We start from the raw sequence: 26667 nt of genomic DNA on the forward strand, positions 1-26667 counted from the left end.
CTTCTGGTCACTCCTACTGCTCGACGAATCACATTCATCATGCCACCCATAGCGGGATACTGGCATAGCCTCTTGACGAGGCATGCCAAAACATGGAAGGCAGTTGCCAAACAAGTCCAGAAGGCTGTCCAGAGCAAAGTAGCCCAGCCGGCACGCGCTGAACTCCAGCCTGTCCTGGCCCGCAGCTCTGCAAGACAGCCACTTCACCCTGCTGCTCGCATCAGACAGCAACAAAGCCGTTGGTTCAGCAGCTCCTCACGCTCCACCTTCAAGGACACTGTTCGTCGCTTCGCATCGATTGCCGAGCAATCCTCTGGACACCAGTACAAGCGCAGCTCTCTGCCCAAGTCTAGCGTTGGCAATGCTGTCATCTGTCATTCTGGCCGCGCTCCTTTCGCTTCCACTCTGAGACCCAACCTCACCGGAGGCACCCTAGGACGCACATCTGGAGGCTACTCGCTCGGAGGCGGTCGCGTTGGAGGCCAGAGATACTTCTCTCACGGCCCCGCCAGCCAAGCACAAGTCGTCCAGAACGTCTCTCAGGCTGTCCGTGCCTTTTTCGTATCTGGAAACAAGGCTCAATTCAATGGCGTCAACCCTCGTGGAGAGAAGTCGTACAAGACTGTTACCATCACTCAGCACGACACCGCCAAGAAGCTGCATTCGCTCCCCAAGCAGACCCCTGGCTCCTACATCTCTTTCCCTATCAACCCCACCATCACCGCCTTGACTTCTCTTGAGGCTGTTGCCGGTTACGCCGATACCGAGCACGTCAACTCCGACGGTCTCCTCGATGGTCTCACCGTCGATTTCTCCCGCTCACTAAAGGATCTGGCCGCTGTCCTCAGCGACCTCAACAAGCTCTCGACCCTAGGAGACTTGCCCATCACATACGAAGGCTCATCACTCCGCATCCATTTCCCCGGTTGCGATGCCGATACCGTCGACAGATTACGCGACGAGCTACAAATCCAGCGTGGCATCACTGCCCAAGACGAAGACTTTGACGACTACGTCGGCTCTGAGATTGCCCTGCTCTTCCCCTTTGCCCCGAGCGCACAGGAATCCGAGTCTGGCAGCGAGTTCTACGAATCGCCATCGAGGAGTTATACCAAGCCCATCGACTGGCAAACGATGATCACACCCTCAGAAAGCAGTGTCGCCTGCGATCTGGCAATCAAATCAGATACGCTCTCAGAACTGGACTTTGAATTCGATAGCCCGGGTGTGGCTTCAGACTATGAGTCTCTGCATTATTCTAGTTCCGGCGAACAAGAAGATACGCAGAGTCCGCTCGAGTATCAGAATTTCGAGGGGATCTATAGGTTTATTGAACAGTGTGATTCGCATCGACACTGATTGATGGATGCTGTGGTTTCTCTCTCTTTCTCCTCTCCTCTTGCTTCAGATTGTAACGATACGATACCCTTGGCGTTTTTGGTCATATTGCTTTTTTCCCCTCTTCTCATACCTGAGAGGCATTCCTACGTAGCATTTTGTTATCATCGAATACAAAATATATATCTCATCGATTCTACTGCCCCGTGTCCATTTGCGACAAGAAATCCACACGGATGAAACGGTTCTTTGTCCTGCATGTCTTGCCTCGATCAGAGTTTCAGATTCGGCCACACGGGGGCATTTTTACTGAGATGAACAATCTAGAGCATCAGTAAGGGCATGTGGCACCATGCAGTCAAAGGATGTGTGTGCAAGTAGACATGAATTCAATGATGTGTATAAAGCAGTTTAGTCACGCAAGTCTGATCGGTGGTTGCACCCAGTCATCAGCTTCCTCGTCAAACACATTGACCCGTCTAGTCATCGACACTTCATCATCAGGAAACCAACTCTTGTTCTGCAGCGACCCTACCCTCGCACCTTCCATTGACCGCGATTGCCGAGTCATTTGTTTCAACTCGTACACTTGATTTTGCTGCGTTCCACGCTTCAAATCACCGACCACGCTGGTAAAGTTTCCCATGTTGCTGTGATGTTTGGCATCATCGTCCATTTGGAAATATCCGCGTTCGCCGAATCTGGCGCCTGAGTAGATGGGTTTGCGTGAGGAGCTTTTTGAATTGTCGCTGGGTGATGATTCGCTATTCGTTGTGTTTGTGGCATTGCTGCGGACTTTGCCGACCATGTTCTTGAATAAAGGGCGTAGTGTAGCTAAACATGCTGCGTTGAGTCCTATAGCTGGCTCGATGAGACTGAAAACGCCTATGTTGATGGCGTCTGTGAAAAACGCAGGTCCGGTCTTCAAGCCAGGGATGTAGGCAATCCGGACGAGAGAGATGATACTGCCCACCGCGCCGAGGCTGAGTAACAGGCCAGCGGATATCTTTGCAGACCGTGGCATTTGAGAGTTCCAGAGTAGGAAGACGGGTAAGAACGCAAATGTCCAGTCGCTGACGGCGTTTAGAGATGCGTGAATGTAGTTCAAGGGTTGGAGTACATCGTCTTTGATGCAAATGCCGACTGCTTCTTTGATGAGAAAGTTGGTTGGAATTCCGCATTGGAAGACGGCGACGAAGGCAAAAGCGGTCGCGTAGATCGTGTAGACTGCCGTGGTTATCCAGATGACCCTTCTTTGCCATTGCCGAACGACGATTCGGAGGAAGAAGATGGCTAGACTGATCTTCAATGCGACGGTGGTCAGGATATATAAGCCCATCAGGGATATGATGTACTGAAAGCATAGTTAGCATTAATGCAAGAGACATAGCAGCTATAACAAACCTTCATCAAATAGTTGAGCAAGTCTATTTGAGCACGAATGCCTTCTTCCAGTGCTCGTTGCGGTCCGTCACCGTTCTCGATTCGCTCAATGCACATCAGGAGACTGCAACACGTTGTGGACAAGCATATTGTGAGCAGCATCGTCCAGTCATCCCAGCCAAACGAGCGTAGCAAAATGGCTCGCACATAGACCCGCAGCGCAAATGAAGTCCATGAGAAGATGAGAAAGACCACGGCTACGATCAACATGACGACTGTACGAGGCCCGATCGCAGCCACTCTCTGTGCTGCGTCTGCTACGACGTCCATGTTGGTAGTGTTGGCGGAAAAGAACAGGCAAGGAAAGAATAGAAGGTAGAATATCGCTACAAGCAGTAGGGAGAAAGCGAATGACCTACAGCCTGGATCAACGACTCCATACGATAGAGTTTGGCATAGGAAGAAACGATGGTTTCCGATATCTTTTCGAGGCTCTGATCACCTCGCTTACCGACTACGCCGCCCTTAGGGCTTGACTGTATCGGCATCTTTGAGGCTGCTTTGAGGACCATGCATGAGCCATTTGTCGATGCGACAGGCAAAAGATGCGATGGAACATATTCGGAAGAGGGCTTTTAGGTGGAGCTTGTCGACTCACTGAAAGACCTGCAGCTTATGATACCTTTGTGAGGCTGCAAGCATTGATGCACGTTCCAACACGAAGTTGGTTTGACAGTCAAGGGTCCTTTGACATAAGGAACCATTGCGTCGGGTTCATTTGTCTCCACTGTTCGTGTTTCGTCCGACCTCAGGTGACTCCAGGCTTTCAAGGCGGTAGTCCTGAAAGAGCGAGCTGCGTGCAGTGTTACAGAAAATGCCTTCGCTCAGCTTCAAAGTTGGCTAAAGCGAAGTCTTACGGATTGAGGTTGAATTCATGACAGCATAATAGCTGGCCGTCAACAACCGCAGCTGCTCAGTACACCGACGCTGGCCTTCGGCGTGATGTTCGGAAAATCGCCGTTGTTGAAGAATGCAGCATTGCAATTTAGCGACTCACCTGAGAAGCCGAGATAAATCGATCAATGTAGACAACTCTTGACTCTTCCTCAATCTCTGGGCTCATTGCATGAATGAAGGTGAAAGTGTCTGCAACTGGCCGGAGGATGAGCCCTAGTCAATGGTTGAGAAATCAATCGAAGGAGGATCTCCGAATTCATGTCGTAAAGCGAGATGGATCACTTTACTGGAAAGGCGCAATTCGGACCGGCACGCTCCTCGGGGTTGGTCTTCCGCGGCGTGATGGCGAGGCAAAGCAGATCAGCGGCGTGATGGCGAGGCAAAGCAGATCAAATTTTCATGATAGAAGACTGACGAATTATCCATATGAAAAGGCATCTCGATGTGAACGGTTGACAGCAGTTTCCTTTCTGGACATGTTTATGGATCACGTGGCAGCGTGTGGTAACCACATGTCAGACACGATCGCTCTTGCCTGTGCTTGTGGCGATTTCCCCACGTTACAAAGGCTACAATCGCGCTAGTCGCGTCTGCCCTTAAGGATGACTTGACGATAAAATGTTCGCCTCCTTCTGACATTTGGTCTTCGACAATCACGCTCCTAACACACCCTCTCTTCCCTGAAACAGACCAAGACACTACCACAATGAGTGCCGAAGGACAAGAACTCGCATCTCAGTCTGGCTACGAAGATGGCGCCGCTGGCGGGCCTGGTGCACCCACGCCACTCTCTGCTCTAGAGGTAAGATATTGCCATGTGTGTATTCCTTTGATCACGGACTAAGTAAAGTACAGGGAATGGCAGGTTTGACCAAGAGAGATATCCAACTGTTTGTCGAAGGTGGTTTCCACACTGTCGAATCAGTGGCGTACACTCCGAAGATGGTGCTTGAGCGTATCAAGGGTGTGTCGGAGCAGAAGGCGACCAAGGTTCTTGTAGAAGGTATGCTATTGTTGTTTCTGATCATTTGCGCCGTTGCTAATACAGCTCCTAGCCGCAAAACTTGTGCCTATGGGCTTCACGACCGCCACCGAGATGCACGCACGTCGCAGTGAACTCATTTCTATCACGACTGGTTCCAAGCAGCTCGACACGTTACTCGCAGGAGGAATTGAAACAGGATCCATCACCGAAGTCTTTGGTGAATTCAGAACGGGAAAGAGTCAGCTGTGCCATACTCTGGCAGTGACGTGCCAGCTACCCTTCGACATGGGTGGTGGTGAGGGAAAGTGCCTCTACATCGACACCGAAGGTACTTTCAGACCGGTTCGTCTGCTTGCAGTGGCGCAAAGATACGGGCTTTCAGGGGAAGAAGTTCTCGACAATGTCGCATACGCGCGCGCATACAATTCGGAGCATCAGCTTGATCTACTCAACCAGGCGGCACAAATGATGACCGAAACACGCTTCTCGCTCTTGATTGTCGACTCGGCAACAGCACTTTACCGCACCGACTTCTCAGGACGTGGCGAGCTGTCGTCAAGACAGACACATCTGGCAAAGTTCATGCGCACACTGCAGCGCCTGGCAGACGAGTTTGGTATTGCAGTGCTTATCACCAACCAGGTAGTGGCACAGGTAGATGGTGGACCAAGTGCCATGTTCAACCCGGACCCGAAGAAGCCTATTGGTGGAAACATTATCGCACACGCCAGTACAACACGTCTCAGTTTGAAGAAGGGTCGTGGCGAGACCAGAATATGCAAGATCTACGACAGCCCCTGCTTACCCGAGAGCGACGCCATGTTCGCCATCAAGGAGGACGGCATCGGCGACCCTAGCCCCAAGGATCTCGACAACAACTAGGCGACGGAAAGAAGACAGTGTACATGAGGGACGAGGATATTGCTTTTGAGCTTGCTTTTTTGTTTCAAGATACCAGGAGGCTGGGAATAATGGTGTTGCATTTTTGGCTTGGCGTTAGCAGGACGAGCATTTGCGGCATGACAAGATAAAGGTCTGGACGATGGCTCGGAGTTACGCAGAGTAGCTGAGTGACAGCACAGAAAAATTACAATGTTTTTCTTCTATCAAAGTCAGTTTCGACCAGATGTGTGTCTGGTGCAAGTGAAGCGATGATGGACGAGTGAAAGTTGGTCTCGGTCCCATGCAAAAGCCGGGGCAGCTCCAGTCGCGGAAGTTTGGAAGTTTGGTCTTCTTCAGTGGCAGCTCGGCGCGCCATCATCACAGCAAACGCGCATCGAATTTCTTCCGTCGACCAGCGACAATCTCAGGTCGACATTACATGGAGATACAATGGCATTGACCGTGACAGCTCCACTGGCGCCCTGTCTGTACACCGAGGCCTGCCTGAACATCGAGCCTACTTACGCCAACTCGACCCTACACATTCCTACCGAAGGCCCATCCTCGTTCTTTTCGCGCAAACGTCCAAGGGCCGATGACATCCTAGCCGACGCCGATGAAGATGCATACGCGAAACGTCACCTGGCCACCGAGTCCTCCATCTTCTTCCGTCGCCAGAACAGGAACCCGCGATGCTTCCTCTGGCGCGTGCTCGAGGAGGGCAAGCTGCTACACATTCAGAGTGTCGACCTGATCCAAGCCCGCAGAAACACCCAAGAAAGCGTCATCACCTTCGCTCTGAGCTTCAGCAACCCCATCAGGGCCAATGGAGTCGCCTTCGCCGATGCTGTCGAGCGCGACGCCCTCGAAGTCTTCGTCCTGACCACCAGCAACGAACTCTTTACCTTCACCCTGCGCAAAGACCTCCTCCTTCGTGGCTCGCTGCCCTCGCCTGCCGAGTTCGATCCCACCAGCTGTTTCAAGGTCTACCAGTCGCCTTCTTTCAGCTTCCGAGTACCTTACAAGCTCGTCGCTCTTAGTTCGATGGACTTGCTCGTTTCCCTCGGCGATGGTGGCCTGTTGCGCCTCACAAGAAACGTCGGACAGGGCCAAGGATCGTGGCATGAGACTTCATTCAGCGAACCTGGCTGGGGATCATCCTTCAAGACCTTCTTCTCTATGAGAAGTAATCCCATAAAAATAAACGGCCTGGACCTCGAGCCCTCAACCGCCGCTGCTATTGCCTTATCCCCGGATACAGCTCATGTTTTTACCGTGTGCCTGAACCATACTCTGAAAGCATGGAATACACAAACCGGAAAGCTGGGTGTCCAGACCGACCTTCTCAATGAGAACAATAGGGATTTGCAATCTGCCTCATCCCAATTTGTGATGAACACTGCTCCAGGAACTCTTCTCAAGCTTCTTCAAGTCGACGGTAGTCCCGACGGCGACATGTACTACGCTGTCACGAACTCTCCAAAAGATCACCAGTTCAAGTTCTGGGCAATCATGGATGCTGATGATATCGAGTTTGGCATCCGTGACGTTCAACCAGACACTCAACTCATCCCTCCTCTTGACGAGCTGATGAACACAAACGCCTGGCAACTTGTTGAGTACCACGTTCGTCCATCTAAAGGCTGGCGCAACACTCAACTGTGGATCCGTGTCAGATCTGGTACTGTCTGCAAGATCTTCACTTTAACCTTCGATCTGCTTTGTGGACCTGAGGATCTCGAAGATGCATGGCGCAACAACTGGGCCTTTGTCGACGATGGTTCTCTGACCATTGAGGCTCTAATGGAAGACCCCTCATTTCCAGGCGATGCTGATATTCAGCTCAGGGTAGAAGATTGTTCCAGTCTCAGCGATCAATGGCTGGACTTCTTCTTTTATCCCGGCAGGTTCAGCGTGTCTATGCTTGAAAGCGCTTTGCACATCTACAAGAAAGGCTTGAAACTCTCAACTGATTCATCTCGATCGATCAAGGAGATTCCACTCAAGGGGAGAATCTGCGATGCGATTGCCGCCAAAATCAGTGTCGATCAAGATTCTGAGGGTCACTTAGATTTCGACAGGTACCAGTCCGAGATCGCTGCGCAATGGCACGTCTTCTTTGGTCTAGTTCGACACCTTCACACTAGACGTGGTGAATCTCTCTCTTTGGCATTCGACATGGAAACAGACCTTGCTTGGTCAATCAGAGCAGATCAAGTCGGCCCCGTCAGGCAATGTTCCGAAGTTGAAGTCATGAATCTCAACAGGGATGTTTTCCTTACTCAAGAAGACTCCTTCATCGTCAACTCCATGCCCCTTGCTGACCATCTGACCGACGAGACTAGCGTGCACATTGGCCGTCTTCTTGCTGGTGCGAGAACTTTCAGAAGAGGACTTTCTTCAGAATTTCAGACTGTCTTTGAAACGGCGAGTGCCGAAGATGCTCTCAAGATTGGCGCCAACGACACGACACCAAATGGGACCCAGGATAAACACCTCGGAGACTTGCGGCAGCTCTACGAACTCTGTGCCCTCCACACTGAAGTTTCGGATGAGGATTTCAACCAACTAACAGAGTCGATGCAAGAACTTGGTGGACTTGGTGACTTGGACAATGAGCTGTTTTACGCTGCTGTCGAACGCCTCGCTGAGCCCGAACAAGGTGGTGAAGGAGACCAAGCACTTACCCGCTACGGCGACAAGGCAACGATACGCGGCGCTCAGGACACGCTTACCTTGACAAGAGATATCATTCTTGACCTCCTCGCTTTGGTAGTCTTTATGGCTGGTGATCTCGAGGAGGAGGAACTTTCGCCTAGTTTCAGGCCTTCGGAGTTGTACGAGCAGCTGGTTGTGAAGCTCAAGGAACACAATGTTCTGTTGTGGCTTGCTAGCAATGTGCGAGAGGAACCAACGAAGAAGGCTAAGGATGCCCTCGACAGCCCCGTCTCCAAATCTAACAAATCACAGTACCATCCCACTCTGACGGTGCTTGAAAGCATCTTCATCGGGGACTGGCATAGCTTGCGATTCCCAGCTTCGGAAACTCTACCGTTCCTCATCACTTACTGGTGCCGTGCATGGACATATGGAGCTAACATTTCCAATGCCTACAATGGTGTTGTCTGGCATGTCTTGGGCAACCTCTTGAAGCATCAGGACTACGATCTGGCCATGGACTTCCTCAAATTCGTACCTGAAGGATCCTGGGCTTCCTATCTTCGAGGAAGACTGAACCTCGCAATCGGAGAATATGCTCTGGCCGCCGAGTATTTCAGACAAGCAGCCGAGAAACTCGCTTCCGGAGAGAGGGATCAAAGGATCGATGAACTGGATACGTCAAGCTTGATCGATCCTCAGGCGCGCAACTTTTTCAACGATGGACTCCCTCGTTACTATCTGCACATTTCGTACCTATTCGAGCGCAGCCGGCTGTATTCTTACACGGCTGACTTCGCCTCGCTTGCTGCTCAGGAGTTTGCAGTGAACTTTGAGAACTTTGACGACAACTCGTTGATCGACCTAGACACACGCAAGCAGGGAATGCACGGTAGCCCTGCGGCCACAAAGGTCAACTTGGCGATGGAGGAAATCAAGCTGTTGCGGGTGCGCGAGCTGAAGGAAGACATTCTGATGCGCGTGTTCAACGCCTCGTTGCAGATCTGCCGCTACAGGCCTGCCTTGGACGCTCTGCTTGTCTTTGGAAATCCTGCGCTACGCAAAACTTCACTTCAAGCTTTGCTACAGTCGCTTATCGCCACAAACAGGATGAACACACTTCTTTCGCTTCCGTTCCCTGAATATCTTCTTCCCGAGGTTGACGATATTCTGCTGTCATTAGCACGCAAGCATCTGTCCATCTCTCCAACACCGACACCTGGTCAGCCTCAGTACCACCAAGTCATGTACACATGGCGCATCCACAACAACGACTTCCGTGGAGCTGCTGAGATATTGTTCGAGCGTCTGCAACGCCTAAGACACAGCACGGCCAAAGTGTTTGAACCAGATGATGAGACTTTGGTCGAGGCATACTTGGTTCTCATCAACACACTCGCATGCTGCGGCAAGGACGAGGGGTGGATTCTTGCAGAGAAGGTCGAAGAGGAGTACCAGCGTGGCAAGAGCGTGTCAGCCAGCCACAGCAAGAAGCGCAAGATCGTTACGCTTGAAGATGTGCGCAAGGAGTACCAGGCAGAGCTGGACCGCAGAAGCGAGATGCAGCAAGGCAGATTCGCATTGACTGCGGGAGATGAGATGGACATGTTCTAAGGCAGTGCTTTGTATTCACTTGACTGTCAAGACGGCACCAAGATTAAAGGATTTGAGGACGATAAAAGAGAAATGGGCAGGAATCTGGGCATAGCGCAGGAGTTTAGGGTGTATAGACATGTGTAAAGATAGTCGGTTGCCAACTTGTATCAAAAGAAGACTTGGACTTTGTGTGAGCTTGTCGTTGCCCTTGGTTGTGGTGAGTACGAAGACAGAGGTATGACGAAATGAGGTAGGGCTGAGCCGAAACGACCGAGGGCGAGATTGGCGTCGGTCACATCACCGGGCAACAACGACGAGCATTGAGCTGGACAGCAAGCAACCAGACGACAACATGTCCAAATCGACCTTCTGTCTCGTGTCGCTACCGACATCCATCTCGCCTTCAAATGACGCCGACGAAGCTCTGACGGCGCTGAGAGCCGTCGTGTCGACCGACAACGGCACGACGTATCCTTTCAACCTGCCCTCGTTCAAGATTGGCACACTGGACGCCCTGGTGCAGCAGGCCGACGACCTGCAGAAGCTGGAACAAGGATGCAAAGGTGTCGTCGAGAAGGTCGCCGACTCGCTGAAGAACATCCTCGAGGGCGATGAGGACAAGATGGCCGACCAGAAGAACGTCAACGACAAACCCGTCGACCACTATCTGCAGACCTTCCAATGGAACAAGGTCAAGTACCGCGCTGAGAAGCCCATTTCAGAGCTGGTCGACATGCTCCAGAAGGTTCGTGTCTTGCGTCTCTGTCCGCATCGTCGCATTTGACTAATGAGAGCATCACAGGACATTGCCAGCATAGACAACGACGTCAAGACCAAGTTCAACCAGTACAACTCTACAAAGACCTCTTTGGCCACTGCTCTGCGCTCGCGCACCGGCAACCTGTCGCAAAAGTCGCTGTCCTCTGTCGTCAACCCCAACAACCTCCTCGCGCCAGACGCCTCCGAGTACCTGCAACAACACCTGATCGCCGTGCCCAAGAACCAGGTCAAGGACTACCTGCAGAGCTACGAGTCTCTGTGTCCCATGGTGGTGCCCCGCTCGTCGCAGGAGTTGGCCAAGGATGACGAGTTTAGCTTGTTTGCTGTCACCGTCTTCAAGAAGCACAGTGCCGAGTTTGTCCACAAGGTGCGCGAGAAGCGCTGGACGCCCCGTGAGTGGAAGTTCACCGAGGGTGGGCGCGAAGCCGAGGAGAAGGAGCAGCAGAAGCTTGAAAAGGACGAGCGCCGTGTTTGGGGTGAGGCTCTCCGTCTGGGCCGCACTGGATACAGTGATGCTGTTATGGCTTGGATCCACGTTCTTGCTCTGCGTGTCTTTGTCGAGACGGTCCTGCGCTATGGTCTTCCTCTGAGCTTTGTCTGCGGTCTTGTCAAGGTAAGCAGTTTAACTACAATGCTGAGCTATACACGAGAGCTAACACGAACAACAGACGGACAAAAAGGTCGTCGAAAAGGTAAAGAAGAACCTCGACGGAGCCTACTCACACCTCGGTGGAAATGCCTTCGGTCGCGACAAGAAGGGCAGAGTGACCAAGGACGATGCTCAAACGGCCAACGAACTGCAAGCTACCGGTCACGCTGGTGGTGAAGACTACAACGCATACGTCTACTACCAGTTCGAGATTGCATGAGGCAAGCACAAAAATAGATCGATATCGTCTTCCTGCTTCCCTGCCTTAGTCTTGTTCTGGCCAGCGTTTTCTCCTCTTGTTATTTCCAATCTTTTTGTTTTTTCCTTGTCCATAGACACTCTATACCCAGCCCAAACATTGCAGGTTGTCCATACATCAAGTAGAAGTAAGACAAAACATGATCAACTTGGTGTACTTTTTAGTAAATGTCCGTTGTACATGAGGTAGCGTTATATACAAATTTTTGAGAATGCGAAAAAAGGGTATCAACGATCATCTAGCCCTGCTTGAGCAGACCCTTCTCCTCGAGGTACTTTGTGATGATGACGACAGCCTCCTCAACACTGGTGTTTGCCGAGTCGATGTGGATTTCAGGCTTCTCGGGGGCCTCGTAGGGAGCACTGATGCCGGTAAAGTCCTTGATGACACCGGCGCGGGCCTTCTTGTAGAGACCCTTGGGATCGCGCTTCTCGGCCTCTTCGACGGAAATGTCGACGTAGACTTCGATGAAGGGGAGAGGGGTCTCGGTGTTTTCGGCCTTTTCGTGGAGTTCGCGGGCGGTTTGGCGGTCAGCTTTGTAAGGAGAGATGAAGGAGGTTAGGGCGAGGGTGGACGAGTCGGCGAAGAGCTTTGCGACCTGGAGCAGTTCATGTGATCAGCTTTATTGAAACTCATGTCGACTTGAGAGTTTGGGGGAGAGAGAGAGCAAAACACACCTCTGCGATACGGCGGATGTTCTCGTTACGGCTCTTCTCGTCAAAGCCAAGGTCCTTGTTCAGGCCGAAGCGGACGTTGTCACCGTCGAGACGGTAGGCGGCGAGACCCTGCTGCAAAAGGTGCTGCTCGAGAGCAGTGGCGATGGTCGACTTGCCCGAGGCAGAGAGACCGGTGAACCAGATGGTGGCACCCTGCTGCTTGCGGAGCTCGCTACGCTCCTTGCGGGTGAGACCAGCGTGCCAGGTGATGTTGCTATATGTCAATTCAGGTCAGCATTTGAATTGCAAGAAGTAATGATTAGAACTCACGTAGACATTTTTGAAGATTGGAGATATGGTATGGAGGGGTTGGAGGAGGGGAAAAGATGTCTAGCTGTGCTACCAATATGCAAAGATTCAGGAATCGCCGATTATTACCATTGCGCATCCCCCCACCGACAACGCAAGCACGTCAACATCAACCCAAGCCACAGCATCAAGGACCAAGAGCCGCTTCGTTGCTCGAACGGGTCGGTCCGGGTGGACGCTAGCCTGCCCCTCGGGGTTGTCGTCGGCGATGGTCGGGGGAAGCTCCTTCCTATGTGGGCGCGGTTACACGAATTCATGTGAGCTCCCTTCCGAGAGCCTCAATTCTTATCGATTATCTGTTCAATTTCTGTCCTTCTGGTGACTCGAGTCCCCTCCTATAGTCAGAACAATCTACTTTGACGTCTTCTCAAGCGTCCGAATCACATCAGTCATCCGTACCTCTCCCATACTGTTGTCACTTCAAGATGTCTGCCATTCGCTCTTCTATCCGAGCTGCAACGCCGTTCTTGCGCTCTGCACGGCCTAATGCTCTGTATAGAGCACCCATTGGACCTTGTGCTTCGACTGCAAGACTACGAAGATCACCAAATCAGATCTGCCGAGTTACACCAGCGGCAGTACGATCCTATGCCTCTTCCAGCGAGCAAGCCAATGCCAAAACAAGTCTCTACGACCTTCATGTTTCTAAGGGAGCAAAGATGGTTCCTTTTGGAGGGTACATGATGCCTGTTCAATACAGCGACCTAGGCGTTGGTGAATCGCACAAGTGGACCAGAGAAAAAGCTAGTCTGTTCGACGTCAGCCACATGTAAGTTTGATCTGCTCGTATTTTTTGGACTACATCACGTCGGCCAACACAATATTTCTCCGAACCCAGGGTGCAATATCACTTCACTGGACCCGGAGCAACTGCTTTCCTAGAGAAGATCACACCCGCAGACCTGCAAGCACTACCACCTCACCAATCCACCCTCTCGGCTCTGTTGCACCCGCAAACCGGCGGTATTGTAGACGACACAATCATCACTCGCCTGGACAAAGACAAATTCTACGTCGTCACCAATGCCGGTTGCAGAGAAAAGGACGCCGCCTTCTTCACCGCAAACCTGGATGCCTGGAACAATGCAAACCAACCCCGTGTGGACAAAACCGAACTCAAGAACCAAGGCCTCGTAGCTCTGCAAGGACCTTTGTCAGCTGAAATTTTGCAAGGTGTACTCGCTCCTTCCTCGGACAATATCGATCTCAAATCCATCCACTTTGGCACTTCGAAGTTCTTGACCCTGAGATTCGCATCTGGCGAGGCTTCCTCACCCGTGCTTGCCTCTCGCGGCGGTTACACCGGCGAAGACGGTTTCGAAATCTCCATCGCACCCGAAGACACAGTCGCGGTGACCGAACTCCTCCTCAGCGCGGGTGGCCCCGAAAAGCTGCGTCTTGCGGGCTTGGGCGCCAGAGACTCACTCAGACTGGAAGCAGGCATGTGTCTCTACGGCCACGATCTCGACGACAGCACAACACCCGTGGAAGGTGCCCTAGGTTGGATCGTCGCAAAGTCCCGTCGCTCGGCTCCTCGCAACGAATTCAACGGTGCGGAAGTTATCTTGCCTCAACTGATCCCCGTAAGCAAAGGCGGAAAGGGCGTTCCCCGGCGTCGCGTGGGACTGCTCGTCGAAGGCGCCCCTGCTCGCGAAGGCGCCCAAATCGTGGATGCCGAAGGCAATGCCATCGGTGTGGTTACCAGTGGCTGTCCTTCTCCTACGCTGAAGAAGAATATCGCCATGGGATACGTCAAGGATGGTCAACACAAATCCGGCACTGAGCTGGGTGTTGTGGTCAGAGGCAAGACGAGAAAAGCCACCGTCACAAAAATGCCCTTTGTAACCAGCAAATACTGGAAAGGAGGAATTTCGCCGGCTTAAAAGATGTGTTTTTCTTTCTAGTCTGCCATGTTGATACAAATGGAAAATCAAACTTCCGGCATAGGTCTGCTGACTGATCATCTATTCTCACTCATACCCTTTATATACTGGTCAAGTCATGTCCCCATCTCCACCATGATGGTGCAATGGTCAGGCACACCCGATCCCACACTTTTTCTACAACTCTCTCGCTTTGTTCTAAACTCTTTCTCTCGCTTCTCTCAAGGATCGGGAGGTCGGCAGGTTCGAATCCTGTCCATGGTTGTACATGCTTTTTCTTTTCTTTTTTTTTTCTCACAATCCCTTGCTGAACATCGCCGCTGTTGCCCTCCTTCACAAATGTGAAAAGAGCTATCCTGTATTTCGTTTCTCCAAAACACGAAACTTTTGCAAGGCAAAAGACAAGAAATGGTAGCAAGTGAGGATAAAAACTTCGCAACTACACAAAGATAGTAGGAAGGGTGAGATATATATTTGGGACCACGGGCATCACAGCAACAATGATATTTGTTTCGCATTCTTTCATTTTTTTGATCAAATCTGCCATTTGTATAACCTTCCTCGGCCATAAGAAAGGAGCAATTTTGTTTCTAGTCGGAGCAGGTTGATTAGTTGTGTACTGTAAGTGAGAAGACAAACAGCAATGGACAAAACTCGGATTTTGAGCGATGCCGTGTTTGTTGCACTTGAAAAAAAAGAGCTCCACCAGCGCCACGCTATACCGTGCAAGAATGCAAAACCAAGAACAAAGGAGAGTAACCAGCAAAGAGGTGTGTAAGTAGTAAAAGCACACGGAGAAAGTAGACAGCGATTCTTTTGACAGAGGTCAGAGGATTGGAAAGAAAGAAGGACAGGAGACAGAGGATAGAGCACAGAGATCAAGCACTCTGTGGCAGCAGCAAAGGGGCAATGTACCTCAGATCCCAGCTTCTGGGATCGGGTCCAAGCTCGGACAATGGTCTGTCTTTGGCTCTGAGAAGATCGTATGCAGAGACGTTGGTACGTTCTATCCAAGCCGCAGCCAATTGCAATTGTGACTCGGCGGCAGGGCCTTGGGTCTCGGAGCTGTAGGCTTTGTTGTGTGTGCTCGGGATGACGACTAGGCTGCCAGTATGGCGGACCAAAGTGGCTGGGGGCAGACCACGCATGCGGAGGAGCAGATGGACGAGGTTGCTGAAGGAATCGCCCTGGGGCCAATAGTGGTTGGGTGCTTCTTCCAAGAGCCAGTCTACTGGACGGTCTGAAAGTTCGCCTGGAGAGGCGACGGGCTGATGAGAGGATTCCTCGTTGTTGTCGTTAGCCGTGGTGAGCTGGGCGTGGATGTCATCGTTCGAAGAAGGGCCAGCAGGGTCGAACGACCTGTATAGGCCTGTCATGCGCTCGACGCAGTTGAGTAAAATCACGGCGGCAAGGAAGGTAAGGAACGAGGAAGACTGTTGACGTTGCAAGAGACGGCGTTCAAGCTCGTTCATGACGAACTTGGCCTGCTTCTGACAGTACCTCTCGGCGGCGTGCTGCAGCTGTGCATAGATAACAAGATAGTCGGTAGTGTCTGGTGGGAAAGCCTTGCGATCCGAGTGATCCTTCTCTCGAGTAGCGGACGCACCTTCCTCGGCATGCTCGCCGTGAACAGCTTCCATGACCGGAGGATGGTTGGGTTCGTAGTAGATAGACCAGATGGGCTCGTTTGAGATCAGAATGTTGGTAGCAGCCCAGAGGTTAATAAGCTTCCCCAGAAGAACATCGTTGTGATCAACACTGAGCTCAGTAGCCACCTCGAGGGTGGAGCGCATGAAAGTCGAAGGCTCGCGTGAGATGCATTGCATGATGACCATGTGCAGATAGCGCTCTAAGGTAGCGGCTAACGTGTCAGGGTCACGTCTGTAATTGAGCATGAAGACGAGCGAGGGAGCTGTAGGCGGCGTCATGAGAGCAGGGAAGGTGGCGTAGATGTTTGTGTCAGGGAAAAGAGTGACCTCGATTCTGCCAGGCAATTGCATAGGCTCGACACGCTGCAGGGCAGTAAGGACGGTGTGGTGATCTTTGGCATGGAAGAGCGAAGACGAATAAAGGGTGAATTCTTCGGCGATGCGAGAGCGAATACACGCGTTCTTCCAAAGTCTTGCGCTCTCAATGTTCTGGCAGGTGCCACAAGGAGTTCCCTCGGAGCAGGGCTTCTTCAACATGCGGCAGCGGAGACAGGCGCCCTTCTTACGCACAGTCTGGACCTCCTTGCGTCTCTCCTCGGTGAATCTGCCCCGCACTTTGTTCTTGTTGGCGCGTTGGAGCAGACCAAAGCCACCATGGTTGACAGTAAAGGCTGGCGACTCAGCGTGGCTTGGCGGAATGCCATCCTGTGTTCGTTGTGGAGGTGTCTGTGAGGATGGTCGGGAGACATGCGAATTCTCGTCAGCAGACTGTGCTAGCTGGTGTGTCTGTGGTTGGCCTAGGTAGTGTGGTGCTTGCTGGGCAGACTGCTGCGGGAGTTGGTGTGATTGCTGGTGCTGCTGTGGCTGTTGCGACTGCTGAGGCTGTTGAGGTTGCTGGGACTGAGGCTGGGGCGACTGGTGAGCAGAAGTGTCGTCGAGAGAGTGGTTGACGAAAGATGAGTAGTCGTCATGCTGCTGGAGTTGGGGATCAACTGGTGGGTGTGGGGGTTGACGCTGCGGTGGAGCGACGTCTGATTCGGCTCTGCGCTTTCTCGATTTCATGGGAATGTGGTGAGCCATGTCGTTGGCTACACTGGCAGCGTGTAACAAGGGGCCGTTGTCCTTGTTCTCTTGATCCATGTGCTGTCGCAGCTGGGCTACCAGAGCCTCTTCGTGCTGCCCATTAGCCTGCAGTTGGCGGGAGACTTCGGCGAGCGCGTCCAGACCCGAGGGTTCGCGGCGTGGCATCAGAGGAACGTGTCCCTCGGACTGAGGAGTCGAGTTGTTTGAGGCCATGTAATTGTCGGCAGGCTGCCATAGAGCGCGTGAGCGGTCCTCGTCGGTGATGTTTGGGCATTTCTCGAACAAGTGGCGTGTCAGACTGTCGGGTCTACCTTTGGGGAACTGCTTGGATCAGTAAGAGTAGACGATACAGAACAGGATGAATGCTCACGACTTGACCGCATCTTTTGCAGCTGTGTTCGTATCTGTTGCTCTGGTCGGCCAGTTTGGCGCCTCTCTCGAAAAACTCGAGGATCAACGCGTTCGGCTTGCGTCCCATGGTTGCGACAGGGAGCGGCACTCCACCAGGGAGGATACAATTCGTCCTTTGGAAATTGTTGTTGACTTGATCTCGAGGTGACGCGCTAGACCGGGCGGTGAGCTAGGCGGTGAGCTGGGCGGTGAGTTGACCCTTTCCAGGCGAGTGGATGATTGATGGCAACCAGAAGATCAGCCACTAATACGATGGTAACAGAGTGTTCCGACTATGTGACAGACTATCGACCGGAAGGCAACACGTGTGCACGTCCCACCCGCTCCGGTATTTCCTCGCTTGAACTCCTCCTCTTTCTGGTCATCACAATGCACCTTCTTCTTCTGGCAACTTCTCGCCATGTGCTGGACCTTAACAATCTCACACCGCAAAGCAACAAAGTTGTGGTGTCTTGTCAGGTGTCTGGCAGGAGAGTATTGTCTGCAATTGTATGACACTGTCTAAAGCTTCGACTTTGCCTGGTCTGCCTGAGTCTGGCTCAGAGCCTGCAAGAACCCATCAGACATCTGACTTCTCTTCTCTCGTGGAGTCGCTGCCCGGAGAGCCTCAATTTGTATGTACTCGTCTTTCCATCGCTTCAGTTCCTGCAAAAGCCATCCGCTGCATTGCTCGGCTGTCTCCTCCACTCGCTCCATGGGCATTAGATGTGATCCTCCTTGCATCGTAAACTCCTTGACTCGGTCTCTTGCTACACCTCCACTGCCACCCGCACCCACTCCTGTGACCTCCAGCTTGTCTGCTTTGGCTTTGGATGTCGACAGGTCAGACTCTGTGCCGAAAATGTACAAGACCGAAGGCCGCAAGTACGGTAGAAGCTTGTAGATATGGAAACTCTCCGCCCGGTAGAATGGTGTGACCGGTGGCAGGGCGATATCAACATCCGGATGCGTTAATGGGTTGGGTGCGGTGTCTGGAGCAGGATTCAAGGGCGTAACAAAGTTGCCTCTCATAAATGTCATGACCTCCTGATGCTTCGTCGTCTTGAGCGTAACCGGTACTTCGGTCTTGCGGTCTGGGGAGATGGTACTGCCAGACACATCTGCGCCTAACGCTGGTACGGTTGTCGATACTGCGATTTCCGGGTAGAGTTTGGTTGGTAGGTCTCGTAGAGCATGTTCCATCCAGCGGTCTAGCACACGTCTATCCCAGGATCTGAACATGGGTGACTTGTCGAACGCTTTTCGTGCTACTGCACGACTCGGCCATTGGTCTCTTCTCTTTGCAGACATTCGGCCTAAATTGTAAGCGCCGAGATGAGTGGCCCGAATAACCACAGGATCAATCAGTACCAGCGTGCTCAGCAGACGAGGGTGCATCAACGACAGAGATATCAAATGTGCTCCTCCCATGCTATGCCCTACGCCAACCAGTGGCTGTGGCATCTGATCACGGAAGTGGTTGATCATCAAGAACAGGTCTCGAGGATGGTCGTTCCATGATGCTGGAAGGATCCAAGGTTAGGCTCGAGATCGTGGAAGAGTGATTACCATGAACTTACGATCATTTCCTAACTTGTTCTCATTGAGCACGCTCGACTGGCCTTGATGTGCTACATCGGCAATCCAGATGCTGCGGATCTTGATACCACTGGCTTTCATCTTCTTGTACATCTCATCCCACATGGGTTCGTAGAGTTCCTGAGTGAAGTGTCAGCAATCTTTCCATCAGTCTATGAAACGACTACGCTACCTTCGGGAAGCCGTTGGCATGTGCTGCAATAATTGTCACATCTCCCTTTTGCGGTGACAAGTTGTCAAGCGGGGTGTATTGCTTGATAGCAAGATGAAGCGTGTCTTCTTGACTATCTGCCGTTGCCAGCGGATATTCTCTGATGTACGAGCATGGCAGCGTGTGCTCACGTATTCTGAATACTGAGTTCGACATATTTGATGACCTGAATGATACACACGCAGGAAGGAGCGTAGTCTTAATGATCGAGTCGTCGAGGACTTGACCGAGGTACCCCAGGTTTGCCGAGGCGTCGGTTGAGGCTCCTTCTGCATGTCACCCTGTTCTGATCACACACATCCTCGATTTATCAACTTGTCAGAATCGATAGATGTTTAATATTTCAGCAGTATGTGATTCGAGCTAGAAGAATCATGGCTCTGAAACACTATTCGGGAAGAGTTATACATGAGTGTTTGGTTGTTCTAAAGGTACTTTCAGGGAAACACGTCTTCCCAAGCGCGTGCTCCATGTAATAAATCCAATATCTTCCGACTTTCTTCGTTCTGTTATCAAGATATCAACTTGTAGCGGAGGAAGACATGCAATGTCCCGGCCCGCTCAGGGAGACGAATGGTGCATCAACTCAAGGCACCAAACGTAGTCGCACAGACGAGACAACCTAAGTCACAAAGAAGGCTGCAAGACTGGGACCAACCACCGATGGACACAGCTTAAAATGGAGCCGTAGAGCCGACGGAAACAGTCAACCAGCAAAGGATGACCAAGAACAACGTCCCTTACCGTCGCACAACATTCACTCAGGGGTGCCAATGACACAGCAGAGAAATTCACTGCTTCATGGCTTGGTCTCGGGTCCAGATTATGGCACAGTACAAGCCGAAGGACAATCTCCACTCTTAAGCACAACATCCCCCCGTTCAACAATACCCATCGCAACATATTCCACCGTTGGACGTCCAGCCAGGGTCTGGAAGGGATACACACGAAGGAAACGAGGACGGCTCCAGCGAAGAGAGTGACGAGGATGAATCTTGTGCAGACCTCCTAGGCTTCGAGGGCAATACAGATCTTGTCGACCACATCCTCCACGTCCGATACGCAAACCTGGGGGCTCGCAGCAAATGGAAGTCACCCGCGAGGCTGCAGACGGTATCCGCGAGATGATCGAAAACATCGCTAACCAAGTTCAACCTCGCAATCCTTACTTTGTGAAACGCAGCGCCATGTTCGCACCATGCAACATCGGTATACTTGTAGCCGAGGCGGATGGGTTCCTGGGAAATAAAGTGAACAATCACTTAGCATACGATCCCGTATTCGTTGAGACTTGTCAATCACTGTACAATCGAATGACCAAGACACAGAGAAAGAGAATTGGCCGTGACTGCTTGGAGGACCTTGAGCGACTAGACAAGAAGCGAGACTTTTGCTTCGAAGGATTTGACGACATTGTGAAGCAATTTAGAGAGGCCTAATCACCGACACAAAGCGAGGAAGGTACGAGGAATGGTGAGATTGCCAGAATTGACTTGACTGCTTGGTATGATCGATATCACATTGTCTACCACACCACTGGCTATCGAGCTGCATCATTTGACTGCCATGTCAATTTTCTCTTGGCCCGGGTCCGGACTAGAAACGATTCTATCTCTGCTCTGCCGCCTTATGCCATCACAGAGAAAGAAGTAGAGACCAGTTCTCTGGTAGCTCTGAACTTTGTTCGACTTGTAATGCAAGCCGGCTCCGGCCTTTGATGGGACAAGCATTAGAACTTATCAGAATCAATGCCTTCCGAGTGTGACTTTTCAATCTAATTAGAAAGACATACATGTCAATCATCGTCCATATCTCAACGTTGGTTTCCAAGATATCACATTTCGAGGGCCTGCTTCCTTCTTCCGAGGACCCCTTGTTCCCAGCCATCTGAACGCGCAAACGTCATACCCACGTAGCTGTCCTCCCTTTTCGGATAATCTAGCAATAATTGCACGAGTTATAGACCAGACCACACTTGGCACAGGCAGGGAGATGCTGTCGACGTACGATATAGAAACTTGCCCGTACTGGTCCGAAGGCTGGGCACTTGTGTGGGTACTGGGCAGCAAAAAACAGTGACAGCCGTACCCACAACCTACACCATCATCCACAGCTCTGACTCCCGCGTTCATGTGGGAATCTAGATCGTGACTTGCTTGTTATATCCCCACCAGTGGTTCCCAATCTGCCATGTGCTGCTATTGTTCCGAACTCTCGTGAGTCAGTATTAATCATGGCTTCCTATGGTCGCGGCATCAGCCCGCTGTCACGGATAGCATTGCAGTGCATGCGAGAAAAGCCAACGGCATCCAAGTTAGCCAGCACCTCTGCTGGATCTCAGATGAGACATTCTAGACCATCAGGAGCGAAAGCCTCATCGCGAGGAAGGTTTAGCCCATTGACGGCAGATGAGCGCGTTGTTCCCGCTGTCAATGCCACGAGATTTGGAGAACCAGATTTTGAGAGACACTCTTCTTTTTGGGTCAACGCGACGCGGGATGTCTTTGAGGCCTATGACTCGTTGTGATGCTCGACGACGACATGGCATCAATTTAGCCGATGCCAAAGGCAAAATGATGACATGTCGTGAAGTTGCCGGACTCTGTTGACATCTACCAGTAGGTGCAAAGTCTAGAGAGAGCTCGCTGACTGACAGTCTCAAATTGACCTTTGATGCATAAGATGGATAGTCATACGGAGTACCCTTCGAGAAGTGGACCCTACGCGTGCTTCGCTGGTAGCTTGAGTGTTGCCCGAGTAGTGCAGCAACCAAATCAGTCTTTTGCAGCTTCAGCCACCGTTGCATTGTCTAGTGCTGTCGAGACACAATGATGGGTATCGTGGGCTCGGGGCATCGCTTCGTCGTTCTCAACACCTCCTTGAAATCGGATACTCGAGTAGTTGAGCTGCGTTTCGCGTCGCGAAACCCAAGTAAGAGTAGTGCGAAGTTCGCTGTTCCATGGCGGCGGAAACCAACGGTGAGATGATGATGGGCCCCCGGTCTGCAGGCCCTAATATGGACTACCGATGATCATTATTGCTAAAGACGAGAAGGATATTCTACCAGATCGAAGATTTGCTTGCATGTAGGGATTCCTCTAGATGCGACACCGTTGGCGAGGATTGTACTTTATGCAGATATCGACTGCATATAAGAAAGAATATAGCGAGTGAATGCGAGCGAGACCAATCAAGCATTGGTGGGATAACCTCCGTGCTCTGAAAGATTTCCAGAAACGAACACATGCAGATAGCTACCTGTTCAGCGGGTCATGGGCTTGCCAGTCCTCTTCGCTATTGAGAGACACGCACGTAGAAGAAGCAAAAAGCGGTTAGTGTCGACAAGAGCTGCAGACATAAAAGACGAGCCGCCGGAGAATTTCTCCAAGGCTACTGCAGGGACTTGCCATTTGACAGGTCTGCAGTCGACCCTCACAATCCAGGCGCGCAAGTCTATTGCTTGCTTGCTGCAACGCAAGGTGTAAACGTTTCTGCTAAAGCCTATAAGGATGTCCACGGACGAATAGCAATTGGAAAAACCAATCACTTGCATAAACAAGCTTGCATTCGTGCGGTTGCCCTTTTTTATGTGTGTGCTTTGGCCTTCGGGGATGATGAGCCGGCGCTAGTGATTAGCGCCAGAAAAGGCTCACTTCATGCTGCGAAGCAACAACATCACTGCGTTTGTCTGAAAGCCCCGAAGCCATATTCTGGTGACGACAACGCGTGGAGAAGAAGAGGAAATTGACATGTAGCGTATGAGAAACCGCGAGCTGCGATAATAAGCAGTGACGAGCAACAACCATGTCGACGAGACCGGCGCCAGTGGCGCGCAAGTCCAACAAGTCGGAATACATTGAGACGGTAAGTGCGAGCGGCATCTCTTTGCCATCGAGAAGACGGAGACTGCAAATTAGCATGCTTCCATCTACGAAAGTGTCCATATCCAATTTGCATGCATCGATTACTCGATGGGCTGCTTCCTCGTAACAAGTCACTAAAAATGGCTTTCAGGATACTGGAAACAAAATCTCTCGCAAGGCCAAAATCGAGGGCAAACCAAACATCATGCTGGGCGGCAGGACCGTGATCATGGCAGATGTCTACATGCGAGGCGACCTGCACCGCTTCTCGAGCTCCGGCGACGGTGGAGCAGCCCAACCTACCACAGCCATCAGCATTGGACGGTGAGTTTCTCCCATTCCAATCCCTCGGATTGAACCAACTGACAGTGGAAACAGATACACAGTAGTCGCTACAGGCTGCACTTTGAAGCCGCCGTCAAGAATCAGCCGCGGCCAGATGGCATACTATCCCATGCGCATCGGCGACAATGTCTTCATTGGTAAGCACACACTCGTCTCCATATAGCAAAAGCACGCAACCAGCTAACCAATGCAAAAGGCCCCAACTGCCACATCTCAGCCATTGCGATCAGTTCACACGTCTACATTGGCGCCAATGCCGTACTCAGCCCCTTTTGCATCATCAAAGACAACTGCAAGATTCTTCCTAACACGGTGGTGCCTCCCAATATGGTGGTCCCGGTTGGTAGCATCGTTGGCGGTAAGCCCGGCAGAATTATTGGAGAAGTTGGTGAGGGATGGGGTGTCGGAGGCGGAGCTTCTGGCGAGACTTGGGTCGAGGGAGGTGAACTGCGTGATCTGGTCAGGAGTATCAGATGAGAAAATACGGTGAATTGCATCTTGAAACAGAATGAGATGATGATTCCAAAATTCAAGTATCAAGCATATGGCAAGTAAAATTCCTCCAAGATGTTCTGAAATGCTCCTAGATCAAAAGCAAGGGGCTGGCACTCTCTGTGCAATGTCCCAATTTGTGCCCGAAATAATGCTTCCAGCATATGACCAACCTGTCTGACGGTTTCCCGATGTCAAGGCTTTTCCAAAAAGTGCCCCACTCTCAAGCTTCGTCCAAGTCTCCAGCCTCAAGGGCGGCGCCGCAGATTGGGTTGTCAATGCCATAGCCGCGTAGCAGAATGTCAAAGCCGGATGCCTGGAGGGCGCCAGCTTCTTCGCGGCGATCAATGAGCATGCAGCATCTGGCTGCGCCAAAACAGCTGGAGCAGTGTCAGTGAGAGACGGTACACGTTGTTTGGGCGGAACTGCCTCCGTGATGGGAACTGGACGGGGTGAACGGAAGAGATCGACGGTACAGGTGGTACAGAAAAAGAAGGTGCAATATAAGCAATACGAGGGGAGTGTCAAAGGATAGGAATGACTTACACATCAGCCAAGTCTGGGCCCAGCAAGCCTTCGTCGCTCATCAGTGTAGCCAGGTCGAGCAGATCTCCAACCGTCTGTTCGATTTGGGCGACCGACAGGTCTGCAGAACCTTGCTGTATCTGCGTCTTGACCCCTTCGACCTTGTTCATCAGCGTCTTGATGTCCCGGCGGCCAGACTCGTCACGGCCGTCGGCGCAAGCAATGCAGGTGCAGGTGAACCCCCACATACTCAGCTCAGCACGTCGCTCGGAACGCGACTTGCCCGCGCCGTTGATGTAGGCGGTGCACAGCTCATCTCCAGCGGCAATGGGTTTCACGGCCTGCACAGTCATGTATCCGGTTCTGCTGTTGTAAGCAGAGTAGACGTTTGGAATGCATGAGTGGTTGAGACGTGAGGCAGTCAGGCCGACGCCAGCAGAGTCAAGAGTGATACCGTCGTCGAGCATGTAGGAGTTAGTACGCCAGATGTTGACAACTTGAGCAGCAAGTGAATCGGTCATTTCGCAATCAACTGTATTGTCGTCTGGGGCATCCACACCGTGTTCCACATCCACGTCAATGGTTGTTGCTTGGAGAGCCTTTGTCAAATCTTCGACGTCGCAGACTGGCGAATCAATCCTGGACTCATGTACCGGTGGTTTGGATTTGGTGGCTTCGAGTTCCGACAGCTCGAGCTTGTATGGCTTTTTGAAGCTGTGATCGTCGCTGCCGCCGAGCGAATTGGGAAACCTGCAGTTGTGAATGTCAGAACCGCTGATAAGAGACTGCACGTCGGAGGCACGACTGCGACGATCAACTTACTCAGATGGCAATCCTTTTCGGCGACTGGAGGGTGTGAGAGTTCTGGGTCTGGCAATTTTGTTGCACCTTGCTCAGCCATTGACGTTTCATCAACTCTGAATTGTGTCTTTGCAGTGCACGTAGTATAGGAGCTCAAATCCAGGTATGCCGCACGCTGCTCCGGCTGTAAGTGCATGAAGCTCTCGACGATGGCTGCATTCATAGTGTCCGTCTTGGGAAGGATGAAGACTGGAATTTCCTGAATCAGACGTTCCCCAGCCATGATGTCGCGGCTTGCAAACAGGCCGAGGCCTTTGCCTTCTGCGCTACGGGTTTCAAAAGCAGGCATCTCGACGTCTTCGGTGTCGTCGGTCTCTGTGTCGTCGTCAGGAGAGTCACACTTTTGCCGGCGTTGTCTCTTGATATGCTCCTTCTTGCCGCCGCGACGTCTCTTCTTCTTCTCGGTCTGCACGACGCCCATTTGAGGAAAGAGCAGATCGGTAGCTGAGTGAATGCTAGCAATGTTCATTTCTGCTGGTTTCTGATAGGAAATTGGAGAGAGGATGATGGGAAAGGTGGAAGGAAGAAGGAGTGATACCTGGTGTGGCAAGATCTGTTTGCTTGTGTAACCACAAACGCAGAGCTTTGTAGCCAGAATTCCGTCCTTGTGTGAAAGCGGTGATACGTCTCTGCTTCCATTGACTTACATCTAAGGGTAATCGTCTTGGGGTGAAACCAGATGGACGGAACAAATTGAAGATTGACGTGTCAGAAAGTGAGAAAGTATCAGTTTGCCGCTTTGGAGTACCAAAGGCTCCCAAGTATGCAGAACAACCATCTACTTACGAATACCTTCTATGCAAGGTCATTGAGAAGTAGTAGTGGACTCGCCTACGGTCCTGTAGTGTAGCATGTCGAATGGATGGCCACTTGCTTCTGCGAGTACAGGGTCGCCACAGCGGCATCGATCTTCCACACAAATATGTCGTCAACGAAGGCGGAGTCGCTGTGCGCACATATTAATCTCGACTAACAGCCGACTGTTCATTTGAGGTATCGTTGGATGGATCTGCTGTAATGATGAATGGCATGGCATTCTGAGGTCGTGGCGCTCGCACAGCCCCCTCGCTACCATCATGAGACGCAATATAGGTACACACAACACGCGTGTTCAAACCAGAATCATTGTAAAAGTTCATTTATGCCTCATGGCCGTCAAAAGTGACATGCTTGAACCACAACATGTCATCGAGCGGCTATCCGAATTCTTCTGTCGCTCTGACCAGCATGATTCAGTGCTTTTCGACAAAGCTC

General features: G+C 51.7%; 10 protein-coding genes across 10 annotated transcripts; 5 read left to right on the forward strand and 5 right to left on the reverse strand.

The window, feature by feature from the left end:
- Positions 1-39: 39 nt before the first annotated feature.
- Positions 40-1359, forward strand: M436DRAFT_57115 (uncharacterized protein; the record flags this gene model as incomplete). The annotated part of the gene is made up of 1 exon (XM_013567678.1): positions 40-1359. One exon carries the CDS (start codon positions 40-42, stop codon positions 1357-1359), a length of 1320 nt encoding a protein of 439 aa, XP_013423132.1.
- Positions 1360-1753: 394 nt separating this feature from the next.
- Positions 1754-2991, reverse strand: M436DRAFT_76522 (uncharacterized protein; the record flags this gene model as incomplete). The annotated part of the gene is made up of 2 exons (XM_013567751.1): positions 1754-2692; positions 2743-2991. The coding sequence occupies 2 exons, from the start codon at positions 2989-2991 to the stop codon at positions 1754-1756; spliced, it is 1188 nt and encodes a 395-aa protein (XP_013423205.1).
- A 3004-nt stretch (positions 2992-5995) lies between these two features.
- Positions 5996-9817, forward strand: M436DRAFT_57375 (uncharacterized protein; the record flags this gene model as incomplete). The annotated part of the gene is made up of 2 exons (XM_013567719.1): positions 5996-9654; positions 9691-9817. 2 exons carry the CDS (start codon positions 5996-5998, stop codon positions 9815-9817), a joined length of 3786 nt encoding a protein of 1261 aa, XP_013423173.1.
- A 334-nt stretch (positions 9818-10151) lies between these two features.
- On the forward strand, positions 10152-11448 carry M436DRAFT_57068 (vacuolar ATP synthase subunit C; the record flags this gene model as incomplete). Its single annotated transcript, XM_013567664.1, has 3 exons — positions 10152-10544; positions 10602-11192; positions 11248-11448. 3 exons carry the CDS (start codon positions 10152-10154, stop codon positions 11446-11448), a joined length of 1185 nt encoding a protein of 394 aa, XP_013423118.1.
- A 277-nt stretch (positions 11449-11725) lies between these two features.
- Positions 11726-12481, reverse strand: M436DRAFT_85904 (adenylylsulfate kinase; the record flags this gene model as incomplete). Its single annotated transcript, XM_013567752.1, has 3 exons — positions 11726-12085; positions 12165-12417; positions 12474-12481. 3 exons carry the CDS (start codon positions 12479-12481, stop codon positions 11726-11728), a joined length of 621 nt encoding a protein of 206 aa, XP_013423206.1.
- A 456-nt stretch (positions 12482-12937) lies between these two features.
- M436DRAFT_57308 (glycine cleavage system T protein) lies at positions 12938-14395 on the forward strand (the record flags this gene model as incomplete). The annotated part of the gene is made up of 2 exons (XM_013567709.1): positions 12938-13281; positions 13351-14395. The coding sequence occupies 2 exons, from the start codon at positions 12938-12940 to the stop codon at positions 14393-14395; spliced, it is 1389 nt and encodes a 462-aa protein (XP_013423163.1).
- A 1115-nt stretch (positions 14396-15510) lies between these two features.
- Positions 15511-17605, reverse strand: M436DRAFT_10872 (uncharacterized protein; the record flags this gene model as incomplete). The annotated part of the gene is made up of 2 exons (XM_013567653.1): positions 15511-17448; positions 17498-17605. Coding segments are annotated over 2 exons (2046 nt in total), but the record flags the coding sequence as incomplete, so codon positions are not given.
- A 434-nt stretch (positions 17606-18039) lies between these two features.
- Positions 18040-19483, reverse strand: M436DRAFT_76527 (alpha/beta-hydrolase; the record flags this gene model as incomplete). The annotated part of the gene is made up of 3 exons (XM_013567753.1): positions 18040-19040; positions 19098-19236; positions 19289-19483. 3 exons carry the CDS (start codon positions 19481-19483, stop codon positions 18040-18042), a joined length of 1335 nt encoding a protein of 444 aa, XP_013423207.1.
- Positions 19484-23131: 3648 nt separating this feature from the next.
- M436DRAFT_57144 (trimeric LpxA-like protein) lies at positions 23132-24012 on the forward strand (the record flags this gene model as incomplete). The annotated part of the gene is made up of 4 exons (XM_013567685.1): positions 23132-23191; positions 23342-23514; positions 23569-23672; positions 23732-24012. 4 exons carry the CDS (start codon positions 23132-23134, stop codon positions 24010-24012), a joined length of 618 nt encoding a protein of 205 aa, XP_013423139.1.
- A 238-nt stretch (positions 24013-24250) lies between these two features.
- Positions 24251-25834, reverse strand: M436DRAFT_76529 (SET domain-containing protein; the record flags this gene model as incomplete). Its single annotated transcript, XM_013567754.1, has 3 exons — positions 24251-24407; positions 24574-25369; positions 25441-25834. The coding sequence occupies 3 exons, from the start codon at positions 25832-25834 to the stop codon at positions 24251-24253; spliced, it is 1347 nt and encodes a 448-aa protein (XP_013423208.1).
- Positions 25835-26667: the final 833 nt, after the last annotated feature.

Source organism: Aureobasidium namibiae (genome assembly GCF_000721765.1).
Source record: "Aureobasidium namibiae CBS 147.97 unplaced genomic scaffold scaffold_23, whole genome shotgun sequence".
NCBI lineage: Eukaryota > Fungi > Ascomycota > Dothideomycetes > Dothideales > Saccotheciaceae > Aureobasidium > Aureobasidium namibiae.